General features: G+C 44.0%; 2 protein-coding genes across 2 annotated transcripts; both read left to right on the top strand.

The window, feature by feature from the left end:
- Positions 1 to 515: 515 nt before the first annotated feature.
- On the top strand, positions 516 to 3448 carry LOC127763386 (probable beta-D-xylosidase 2). The gene is made up of 2 exons (XM_052288101.1): positions 516 to 2501; positions 2578 to 3448. The coding sequence occupies exons 1-2, from the start codon at positions 683 to 685 to the stop codon at positions 3204 to 3206; spliced, it is 2448 nt and encodes an 815-aa protein (XP_052144061.1). The 5' UTR covers positions 516 to 682; the 3' UTR covers positions 3207 to 3448.
- A 1862-nt stretch (positions 3449 to 5310) lies between these two features.
- Positions 5311 to 9870, top strand: LOC127760330 (WAT1-related protein At1g09380-like). The gene is made up of 6 exons (XM_052284571.1): positions 5311 to 5498; positions 6759 to 6821; positions 8625 to 8994; positions 9067 to 9225; positions 9316 to 9467; positions 9604 to 9870. Exons 1-6 carry the CDS (start codon positions 5311 to 5313, stop codon positions 9812 to 9814), a joined length of 1143 nt encoding a protein of 380 aa, XP_052140531.1. The 3' UTR covers positions 9815 to 9870.
- Positions 9871 to 13098: the final 3228 nt, after the last annotated feature.

Consider the following 13098-nt stretch of genomic DNA (forward strand, 5'->3'; position numbering starts at 1 on the left):
TCTATCAAGACTATGAGTTCGGTTCGATCCGAGCCGAGTTCGCTACGAGCTGATCCGAGTCACGAGGTTAGAGCTTTTTTTTTTCACCCGTATTAAAAGACAATGAGTGGATTCTTTGATTTAGCTCGTAGTTTTCCATAGCTGAGACTAACAACATACTCCAAGTGGTTTACATGGCGATGAGAGTTAATCATTGCACAATGCTGCAGGGGCTCTTGTCAGATCAAGATGTTTGATCTTGGACGCTAGATTTATTTTTTATCTGCTCCTATAACGGAAAAGATCAGAGAAGAGAAGCATCTTTCAACCAAAACGCCCTGCATTTCCTCCATATCAAACATATCGCGGCGGATGTCCCTGAATCGAAAATAACGTGACGCGATCAGTTTCCTTGTCCTCGCGCGCACGTTCGGCAATACGAGCTCGTAGCAGTCAATGCGAAAGCAAAAGACAAGAAAAATAATCGAACAGCGCATGTGCCCCAATTCAATAGCGGCGTTATGAACAGCCAGATCTCCAGCTCTATCCAGCTTTCAATTCCTCGTCTCCTTTTTTGAGTCCCCCACCCCACCCTCTGCAACTTGCTCTTCCCGCTAAAATACCGTACACTGTTTCACTTGTGTTCACTCCCAAGAAAGCAAGGGGACCGACGACCAACCAAGCCCGCCATTGTCTCGTCGCAATGGCGTCGTCGTCGTCCCCTCGCCGCCTTGGGTTCTTGGCCGCTCTCGTGTTCGCCGTCTCCGTCTCCGCCTCGGTCTCCTCTGTGTCCGGCGGAAGCGGGCCGATCACCACCAATGGCGGGAACTACACCAGGGTGTGCGACCCGGCGAGGTTCTCGGCGGCGGGGCTGGACATGGCCGGGTTCCCGTACTGCGACGCGTCGCTGCCGTACGCGGACCGGGTGCGGGACCTCGTGGGGAGGATGACGCTGGAGGAGAAGGTGGCCAACCTCGGAGACCGAGCGGGCGGCGCGCCGCGCGTGGGGCTGCCCGGGTACCTGTGGTGGGGGGAGGCGCTGCACGGCGTGTCCGACGTCGGCCCCGGCGGGACGTGGTTCGGCGACGCCGTGCCCGGCGCCACCAGCTTCCCGCTCGTCATCAACAGCGCCGCGTCGTTCAACGAGACGCTGTGGCGCGCCATCGGCGGCGTGGTGTCGACGGAGATCAGGGCCATGTACAACCTGGGCCACGCCGAGCTCACGTACTGGAGCCCCAACATCAATGTCGTCCGCGACCCGCGGTGGGGCCGCGCCAGCGAGACCCCCGGCGAGGACCCCTTCGTCGTCGGCCGGTACGCCGTCAACTTCGTCCGCGGAATGCAGGACATCGACGGCGCCACCACCGCCGCCGCCGCCACCGACGCGTTCTCCAGGCCCATCAAGGTGTCCAGCTGCTGCAAGCACTACGCCGCGTACGACGTCGACGCGTGGAACGGCACCGACCGGCTGACGTTCGACGCGCGCGTCCAGGAGCGCGACATGGTGGAGACGTTCGAGCGGCCGTTCGAGATGTGCATCCGGGACGGCGACGCCAGCTGCGTGATGTGCTCCTACAACCGCATCAACGGCGTCCCGGCCTGCGCCGACGCGCGCCTCCTCACGGAGACCGTCCGCCGCGACTGGCAGCTCCACGGCTACATCGTCTCCGACTGCGACTCCGTCCGCGTCATGGTCAGGGACGCCAAGTGGCTCGGCTACACCGGCGTCGAGGCCACCGCCGCCGCCATGAAGGCCGGCCTGGACCTCGACTGCGGCATGTTCTGGGAGGGCGTCCACGACTTCTTCACCACCTACGGCGTCGACGCCGTCCGGCAGGGGAAGCTCAAGGAGTCCGCCGTGGACAACGCGCTGACCAACCTCTACCTCACACTCATGAGGCTCGGCTTCTTCGACGGCATCCCGGAGCTCGAGTCCCTCGGCGCCGCCGACGTCTGCACCGAGGAGCACAAGGAGCTCGCCGCCGACGCCGCCAGGCAGGGGATGGTGCTCCTCAAGAACGACGCCGCGCTGCTCCCGTTGTCGCCGGAGAAGGTCAATTCGGTGGCACTGTTCGGGCAGCTGCAACACATCAATGCCACCGACGTCATGCTTGGAGACTACAGAGGTAAGCCTTGCAGGGTGGTTACGCCGTACGACGGCGTACGGAAGGTGGTCAGCTCGACGTCGGTGCACGCATGCGACAAGGGATCGTGCGACACGGCGGCCGCGGCGGCGAAGACGGTGGACGCGACCATCGTCGTCGCCGGCCTGAACATGAGCGTGGAGAGGGAGAGCAACGACAGGGAAGACCTCCTCCTGCCGTGGAGCCAGGCCAGCTGGATCAACGCCGTCGCCGAGGCCTCGCCGTCGCCGATCGTCCTGGTGATCATGTCCGCCGGCGGCGTCGACGTCTCCTTCGCCCAGGACAACCCCAAGATCGGCGCCGTCGTCTGGGCCGGCTACCCCGGCGAGGAAGGCGGCACGGCCATCGCCGACGTGCTCTTCGGAAAATACAATCCAGGTACAGAATCGAGTGTACATGTAGATTAATTCTCTGTTCTTCAATGCATTTTTCTGAAACATTTTTGTTTTGTCAGGAGGAAGATTGCCGCTGACGTGGTACAAGAACGAGTACGTGAGCAAGATCCCGATGACGTCCATGGCGCTGCGGCCGGACGCCGAGCACGGCTACCCCGGCCGGACCTACAAGTTCTACGGCGGCGCCGACGTTCTCTACCCGTTCGGCCACGGCCTCAGCTACACCAACTTCACCTACGCGTCGGCCACCGCCGCCGCCCCGGTCACGGTTAAGGTCGGCGCGTGGGAGTACTGCAAGCAGCTCACCTACAAGGCCGGGGTGTCCTCGCCGCCGGCGTGCCCGGCCGTGAACGTGGCCAGCCACGCGTGCCAGGAGGAGGTCAGCTTCGCCGTCACGGTGGCCAACACGGGCGGCAGGGACGGCACCCACGTCGTGCCGGTGTACACGGCGCCGCCGGCCGAGGTGGACGGCGCGCCGCGGAAGCAGCTGGTGGCGTTCCGGCGGGTGCGGGTGGCCGCGGGCGCCGCCGTCGAGGTGGCCTTCGCGCTCAACGTGTGCAAGTCGTTCGCGATCGTCGAGGAGACGGCGTACACCGTCGTGCCGTCGGGAGTCAGCAGGGTCCTCGTCGGAGACGACGCTCTGTCGCTGTCCTTCCCTGTTCAGATCGACCTGCAGGCGGCAGCATAGCAGCATAGGTTCTCTGCAATTCTTGGAGTTCGTTGGATTCTTTTGCTGGGAGGGTAAAAGGTAAAACAATCGAAGCAAGTGTAATTAGTTTACACCACGCTATAGATGAAACTTTTACAAAGCACATTGCATCATTGGGAATTAATTGGAACAGGAATTTTCATTTTTAGTTTTTCTCAATGTATTACTGTGATGGCATGTTATTCAGCAATGTTACACTTTTTTTTTTTGAATAATGGAAATCAATCATTAGCAGTGTTACACTTGTAGCATTAAGAACCAACAGTATCAGTATGCTGTATGAACAAAGGAAGAATTAATAGGACACATGATTGGCCAAAGTTATGTACACTATGTTTTGGAAAAGGAGAATCCAAACATTATCTGACACAAATGACATAAAAACAGGTTAGACACAGATGGCCTGTGATGTGCGGCCATAACTTTCACGCCGCTCACTCACGTGACACTGATCAGCCAGTGGTTTGGCAGCAACCTTGAATGCTGCCAAAGTCTGAGATTCCGCCACAGTTCGGCACCGACGCAACCTTATTCTCTCGTTCGTTTATTATGTGGGCCTTGTCAGTGGGCCTAATTTTGTGAGCCAATGTATCTGACTGTCCGTACTCCTTAGGGTCAAATGCAGAGCGAGAAGTTCGTTTTAGGTCCCTCATATATATGGATCGAGTTTTGATTGCGTCGCCCAACCACAAAACCGACTCATCTTTATAAAACCAGTGTAAATACAACCTTGGGCCTACATTTACACATAGGTGCTCATGCCAAAGGAGCACATAGTACTATGTTATCCAAAATATGTCTCAATACCTCCTTGGAACTATATTTACACAGGTTTTAGAAAATGAGGGATGCGTTGCATCTAGTTCCATTGTTGAGAGATCGGATTGAAACTCAACCCTTATATGAGATATGTGAAGTGGACTTTTTCCAATGCAGGACATGCATGTAGGGAAAATATGTAATGCAAACCTAGAAATTACCATTTGATACAAAATTAAACATCTGCACGTTACCATGAATAAAACTTTTACTCCTAAATTTAAATTTAATCATGGTATGAGTTTACTCAGGATGACATAGACAAATATCATATGTCAATTTTTTATCAATAATAATTTTCACGTTTATACTACATTATATAGGTTTACACTATATATTTTCCAATGCAAGTATGCAACCATCCATCTACATATCTACATATCTGTCTGTCGATTTATTCAATATATGTATCTGTATGTCTATCTATCTTCTACTCCTATCTTTTTATTCTATAACAATTAATAGATGTCATTAAATGTCCTTTTCTACTCCTATCTATTTATTCTATAACAATTAATAGATGTCATTAAATGATCTTAAAACACTAGTAGGATGCCATCTCTAATGAATTAAAAAATCAGAAAAAAATCTTAGAAAATAAAAGCAAAACATATAACATTTGATTCTCGCTTGAATTGACGGACCCAAAATGATATGTTATATTAAAAAAATCTTGCAATATTTTAGTGGAGAATCCTAATATCTATGAATAAAATGAAATTAACTGGTTTGCATCTTCACGTAGATTGCGTTGTCATGCAGGTCATTTTTTTTAGAACATGGTAAATTCATTCCCTCCTCACAATTGACTAGCAACGGACACCAGGAAATGTGGCAGTTCGTGTGAAAACATGGAGTGTACAACCAATGGGGTGTGGCAAAACAGGATGCACTTAATCAAAGTAGAGAGAGGAGTAATAAGAGATAAATATAAGCTAGATGTCTCCAAAGATAGCATGATCTTCATGAGCAAATGAATAATTTAAGAGTAACAGTATTTACTACTTTGTTTTACATGAAACGGAAACGCCTGTACTGGCTTTTCACTCAGCTGTACTACTACTATCTACAAAGTACGCGTACGATCCATCTATATAGTATACATCAACACATGTTCTCTGCTCAGCCTGTGCCTCTACACCCCCAATCTTTCTCTCCCAAGAACAATTCTTGTGTGTTGCCATAGCATTGGTGACCACAAGTACACAAGAACTGTTGAACATTTGGGAGAGAAAGAGAGGGTGTACTTACCCGATAGCTAGACATGGAAGCTAGTATTGTGAGTACCTACTTGCCTCTCCTTGCCATGGTGCTGGTGCAACTGGGGCTTGCTGGTTTGAATGTGATGTCCAAGCTGACCATGGCCTCGGGCATGAGCCCCTATGTTCTCCTCGCCTACCGGAATTTCATCGCAGCCGCCTTCCTCGCTCCCATAGCATTCCTAGTTGAAAGGTACATTCCAATTATATAGTTTCATGGCAATTGAAGTTTTCAATTTTTTTATTTTTTAGATTACAAGAGGCAGACGCAAACACACACACCACTACACACACAACACCACACTCACACCGCCACGAGTGCGTCCCCTAACATATGCTCTAAGATATAGAAACCAACAGTATATCCTTGATCTTACTAGATTCCTGTTGAAAGTACACCTGCATGTGTGTAATATTCGTGGACATCAGGATTAAGCCCTGGTGGGTGGAGTTATGCACCAACGACTCCACCACCACATCACTGGTGCTTCCCCAAGTTTTCAATTTTCATTCGCTTGAACTTTTTACTCCATCCGTCTTATAATTAATACAAGGGATTTTGGAGGGATGTGACACATCCTAGTATCCTAGCACTATGAATCTGGACAGACCCCATGTCCAGATTCATAATATTAGGATGTGTCGTCACATCCCTTCAAAATCATTTATATTATGGGACGAGGGAGTATTACTCTTGATATATTGGTGTAATTGATACAATATATATGTTCTTCCCTACTATCATAGGATAGTGGAGATGTCGACTCAAAGACTTGCCACTCCATAAGGAGTGGGACGCAAATAAGACACTGATATGAGGGCTAGGATCCCTATGTATATCGTTAGGGCAATTTTTGAGTGGCAAACTATGATTCATTTTGCTAGTTTATTTCCTTTTGTTTTGGTATTCAATACTCCCTCTGTCCTATTATAAGAGATTTTGTGTGGATGTGATATAATGAATCAGGATAGACGGTCTGTCCAGATTTATTGTAGTAAGATGTGTCACATGCATCCATCCAAAATCGCTTGTATCATGGGACGGGGGAGTATATTTTTGTCTCTTTTACTTCCAGTCTTCCTCCGACATATACTAGCTTTTATAAATTTATATTTTGCAATTTATTTAAGTAATATGATCTAGCTTATAATATTCATGTATCCAAATATGTTATTTTTTAACCTCAAATTTTGAATGTTACATAGATTCTGATGTAGTCTTCAGATATATCGAACTTTAATATTAAAAGTACTACTTTTAAAGTGAAATGGAATCCTTACATATAATTACTTAATATTGTCATTTACCTGTATAGTAAATCCACTTTCATATAATGATGTATTCAATTCCACTCATTATCTAACGGACCTATATCTTTCAATGCACAACCAAAACCATGTTGACTTTTAATGCCATTCAGAGTGGTAAAATGAGTTTCTTGTGTGATTGCAGGAAAACTTGGAGGGCAATTAGTAAGAAGATATTATTCCAGATATTCATATGCTCCAGCATTGGGTGACTATTTCCTTTTATGTACTTCAATGAAGTTATTTGATCCAGTGCCCCTTTCTTGGATAATAGTAGCATTAACTAATCAGAAGGATGCTGTAATTCCATAATTTTAAAGATTGCGTTAACTGGGGCTTATGCCAAATTTAATTTAACCACTGCTCCTAAGTTATACACACACAATTGAACCATGCATAGCGAAAATCTATATCTATGAAAATGATATTCTTCCACTACTACGATTAAGATGAAATAAATTTAGCACACATGTATGCTCCTTTCAATTCCAAATGTAGATTGTTTTTGTCTTGTGTAAAAAGAATTAAAAAAGACTACTAATTCAAATAAATTTGTTCTCCTTTATATTTATTATGCTGCATTATGAAGATGAATCATTATTTGTGTGAGAAACATTATTTATTAGCAAGGAAAATATGGGATAAAATATAAAAAGGTGCATACAAGAGTTCTTAAATGACTTGCATTCAGTAAAGAGCTAAAATGTCGAGAAGTAGTGTTAACGGTATTTGGACCGGGACGGTCTACTTGTGTATAGTTTTACGGAGTATGTGACAAAATTGCACAGTTGGGATTTCTATTTACCGGAATGGAATTGTTGACTACTCCCTACGTTTCACAGTGTAAGTCATTCTAGCATTTCCCATATTCATATTGATGTAAATGAATTCATTTACATCAATATGAATATGAAAAATACTAGAATGACTTATACTGTGAAACGGAGGAAGTAGATATAGATTCATCAACATCAACATGAATATAGAAAATGCTAGAATGACTTACACTGTGAAACGGAGGAAATAACTTAACTAGAAATATTTTTGTGTTTTACTCCAAACGACGTTTCAACCAACCATCATCATTGTATCCACAAATAAGTTCACTAGTATATAATTATAAAAAGTAGTTAATGACCAAATTATAAGTGTGTACTGAAAGAGAATGGATGCAAATTGTTAGAAACTAAAGTCATTAAGTTTTGTTCTAATTATTGTTGGAATTTTAGATAGAGGATACAGATTGATTTTTTTTTCAGATTATTCTTCTGATTATTTACTCTACACTTTGAAAAATATATTTTCTAAAAAAATTCTATTGTGTATTGTTTAAATAATTTGTTTTAAGCTATTCGTTAATTTTATTCATCAAAATATTTAATTTATCACTATAATTAAGTAAATAATTCACAATAACAGTCTGCTCAATAATTTATTTCAAACTGAATTGCACGCTACTCCCTCCATCCCATAATACAAGGCATGATCAAACTTAGCACAATCTTCAAAACTAATTTTTGACTTATAATTTCTCATATACTATAAAGTTTATTGCAACAACTTAAAGTAAATTTAAATGTCTATCTAATGATATTAATTTTAGCAAATAAATTTTAATTTATATTATAATAATTGTTGGTCAAATATTTTTAAAGTTGAATCTCGAAAATGTGTACACGCCTCATATTATGGGATAAAGAGAGTATTGGGTTAAGGCTCTATTCGACAAGCAGATTGCTTATGCTTTTTCGCCACACACAAAACGAGAACATTACGATTAATTGAGTATTAACTATCACAAACTTAAAAAAAATTGAATTATTTAATTTCCTCAAAACACATCGTCTAGCAATTTGAGAAACGTATTAATGAAAAATAAGGAAGTTGCTGAAAAGAACCCAACCTAAATGGTCTTGTATATTTTGTTGGCTGCCTACACCTATTTTAAGTCAGTCGACACGGCCATTCTCTATTCCAAAATAATACCAAAATATATAATGTCCCTTTGCAGAGCAACACTCAACCAGGTGCTCTACTTCGTGGGCCTCAAGTACAGCAGCCCGACGGTGGCGTCGGCGCTGAACAACACCCTCCCGGCGGTGACCTTCCTCCTGGCGGCGCTGTTGAAGATGGAGCCCGTCGCCGGCCGCGCCGGCCGGGCCAAGGTGGCCGGGACCGCCTTGTGCGTGGCCGGATCCATGCTCATGACGTTCTACCGGGGCCCCCTCGTCAGGACCCTGGCCTCCCCCGTCCACTGGCCCTACGTCCAGGGCACCATGGCCGCCGAGGCCGCCGCGCACGCCGGCGGCCACGCCGTCGTCCTCGGCGCCGTCCTCGTCATCGGCTCCAACGTCGCGTGGGCCATCTGGTTCATCATCCAGGTACAAACAACTCATTAATTTGATGATCATGCGGCGGGAAATATGGTGAATGGATTTTCGTGGTGTTCGCAGAAGAATCTGTCCAAGAGCTTCGCGTGCCCGTACACGAGCACGGCGCTGATGGCGTTGATCGCCAGCGTCCAGTGCGCCGCCATCGCGGGGGCGGCGGAGCGGAGGCTCTCGGCTTGGGAGCTCGGCCTTGACATCAGGCTCGTCGGCGCGCTCTACGCGGTAATATTAAACTATGCAGAGTCAGTCAGTACGTCCTAGCACGACATGAGAGGGAACTGATCGAACACCTGTGTATATATAAATGGGCAGGGGATCGTGGCGTCGGGGATGGTGTGCACGGTGCTGTCGTGGTGCATCCAGGAGCGCGGGCCGGTGTTCGTGTCCATGTTCAGCCCGCTCATGCTCATCGTCGTCGCCGTCGTCGGCTGGGGCATCCTCGGCGAGAAGATACACGTCGGGAGGTAGGCGTGCGCGGTCGATCATGATTGATCATCGTTGTGTTCTTGATGAACAGATTACTCTGTTACATGTCGATTGCTTGCTCATCACAACTCTGTTGTAATCCTTGCTTATTGTGGCGGCGTGGTGCATGTGCAGTGTTATCGGCGCCGTGATCATTGTCGTGGGGCTGTACACCGTGCTCTGGGGCAAGGGGAGGGACTTGGACGGCGCCGCCGTCGCCATTGCCAGCTTGGCCGGCGACGAGGAGATGAACGGCGTCGTTGGCGCGGACGACACGACAGGACGAGCCCCGCCCGTCGGACAGACGCGGCATGACAGCAGTGATCAGCAGAAAGTAGCAGCATAGGAGTAGGTGTTTCCATCTTGTTGCGTGTATGCTTTATGGCAAAAAAATTAACAGACAGATACAAATTGTCATGAATAGTACCACCTTCGTCGCTTTGATTTTCCTCCTATTTAAAACTTTTCTGAGTTTTATTTTATAGAAAATTATAGCAATTATGCCAATTCATGATGAAATAAAAAATTCATGCACACAAGCAATTGCGCGGCTAGCACCTGTACAAAATTATATTTTCTTACATATGATTTTCTTTGAGAATTATTAAATAGTTATATGGTTATGCCATGATTTCTAAAGATCAAATCTTAATTATCATTATCTAGGTTCTAATTTTATAGTTTTTAAAAGTCACACCAACTACCACCCCTTTATTTGCTTGCCCAACCTACCAAGGCTTTTATTTATACTTCTTGGAACCTTTAAAATTTGGATCATGTAGTTTTTCCAGTTCATTATATCGTTAGGTTCAGGTTTTATAATTGTTGAAGTCTCATCAAAGTCGGGTTCCGGTTTTATAGTTTAAGAAGTCTTGTCACGACTCGGTATCGTATTCTTCTACGATCCGCTCGCTGTCCTCCTGTTTAGTGTTATTGGGATTTTAAAAATTGATGATTATCATTAGTTTTTTTTTAAGTCCCGTCAACCATCATAGCATGCTCCTGCCCGCTTCTTATCCTTTTAATCGTCATTGGCATTTTAAAAATAGAATATAGTAATCATTGGGGGTTTTCTTTTATATTTCCGATCAATCGCTACCACCCTACCTTTACGGCTTGCCTGCTATCCCTATCCTATATAAGGTCATTTGCCACCATTTTGTATTCTAAATGTACTGTTCTTTTAATTTTTCTTAATATTTGTTATTTATAAATTGTAATCCTACTTAACTCTTATTTTTATTTTTCTAATTTTGTTTAATTTATTTTATTCCTAATTTCAGCTTATTCCGTATTGTACCTGTCAATGTTCTCTATTTTGAATTTAAGTTATTTCTAAATTATATTTGTCAGGGTTATGGATATCACATACCCAATAGTAATCGATTAAGCTTGGCAGGGCCCACCACATACCATGTCTTATACGGAAAGAAACCTCGTATATAGAAGGAGTTCCGGATAAGGAAGGACGAGTAGAGTTTTATATGGAAACGACAAGGACTACTCGGATTGTATCCATATTTATCTCCCTATTCTTACTTGGACAAGGGGACATATATGGGTATAAATACAAGCCCCCCAGGAGGAGAAAGGACACACTCACCATAGACGCCACAAAGCCAATACGTCGCCAAATATCGACATTAGAGATTAGCCTAGACATACCCCATCCGGTGTCTACGGAGACCGGCAAGCCATATCTGATCTCGACGGGTTTATATTCGAGGAGGAAGACTACCCTGTCGTCAACTACGAGTTGGTGCTCATACTACCAAGTCGACGACGGTTAGATAGGTTATCCCAATTATTGTACTATGTGGTTTCTATATCAATCTCATATAAACAGGATGTAGGGCTATTACCTGTCAGATAAGGGGCCCGAACCTGTATAAAAATCCCTGTCTCCATCTCTTTTACCTCGATCTGGCATATACCCTGGTACCGATGATCCCCATACCATCCAAATACCGTAGTCGCGTTACCACACATCGACAATATTCTTACTAAACTCCCATTTATCTTTTTCTAATTTGAGAATTTATTTTATTTTTTCTTTCAATTATAGTTAATACCGTGTTGTGTTCTATATTATCTCATTTAACAGTACTTATTTTTATTCTGAATTTAGTTATTGATAAATTGAATTCGTATATGACCTCTTATTTTTATTTTTCTAATTTTGAAATTTTTTTTACAAATTTTTATTAAACTCGTGTGTACTACATAGACTATTCTTTATCCGTTATTTTTTATTATGAATTTTAATTGTTTCTAAATTGGATTCCAACTTTAACTCTTATTTGTATTTATTCAATTTCAGAATTTATTTTTATTCTGAATTTTAATTATTCTCTCATTATGTTCTATGCATACTCTTATTTCAATAGTCCTTATTTATTATTTCGAATTTATCTAATTTAGAAATTTATTTTATTCTTTAGTCTGAATTTTAATTTTTCTCTAGTTGTGTTCTATATGGATACTTATTTTAATATTTTTTATTTATTATTCTAATTTTTAAATGTATTTCTACTTATATGGACTCTTATTTCAATATTCCTTATTTCTCATTCTAAATTTCAATTATTTTTAAATGTATTCTGACTTAAACTTTTTTTCTTTTTCTCCGACTAATGTGAGAATTTCTAGCCTTCATAGCAAACACAATACTTTCTTTCAAGGCTATTTTAGTAATATAATAGATATACCTCCTCATGGAGTGATGAAGATTAAGTACGGGCACATAAAATGAGAAAGCCGTTAGTGCTTGATTAATTAGGTTTTAATTATTTCAAACTTAAAAATGAATTTATATGATATTACAATGCAAAATCTATATAGAAAGTTTCTACCCATTTAGCAATTTGAAAAGCGTGCTAACAAAAATTAAGGTAAAATTTGTATCTTAATCAGAAACGAATAGAGCTGTAATATTTCTAGCTAACATCAAGCAGGGTTAGGGAGCACGTATAGTGTGTTTTCTAGCTAACACCAAGCAGGGTTAGGAAGCACGTATGGGTGTGTTCGGAATCCCCAGTTCCCAACTCCTCCATCTCGTTTTCTGCGTGCACGCTTTTCAAACTGCTAAACGGTGTGTTTTTTGGCAAAAGAGTTTCTATACGAAAGTTGCTTAAAAAAATCATATTGATCCATTTTTGAAAAAAACAATTAGCTAATACTTAATTAATCACGCGCTAATGGACCGCTCTGTTTTCCGTGCGGAGGGGATAGGTTCCCATCCTCCGACACCGAACACAGCCATAGTGTGAGTGTTCACACGCTAGAATCACCTTCGCAGGTCTCAATATGGGAAGAAAGAAAGAGGATGAAGGAGAGAAAAACACCTTTGCTATTCATTAGGAGAAAAAAGATTAAATTTTCCCACCGTCGATTTTTGCGCTATGATTCGTACTCCTCTCGTCCTCCTAGGACATGGGTTCTTCTTCAGCGATGGTGGTGGCATGCCGGATTAGGTTTTGCATGGGGACCAAGGTAGGAGGAGGTTGGGGGAGGACAGAGTAGGAATAGGAGGGATTTGGGGGCAGAGAGAGATAGTCGGGGCAGTGGCGGCTAGGTGACAGGCGGTGGTTGCGGGCGGTGGCGGTGTCTCATCCGTGGGGAGGACATGGG

The sequence above is a fragment of the Oryza glaberrima genome, chromosome 1 (genome assembly GCF_000147395.1).
Source record: "Oryza glaberrima chromosome 1, OglaRS2, whole genome shotgun sequence".
NCBI lineage: Eukaryota > Viridiplantae > Streptophyta > Magnoliopsida > Poales > Poaceae > Oryza > Oryza glaberrima.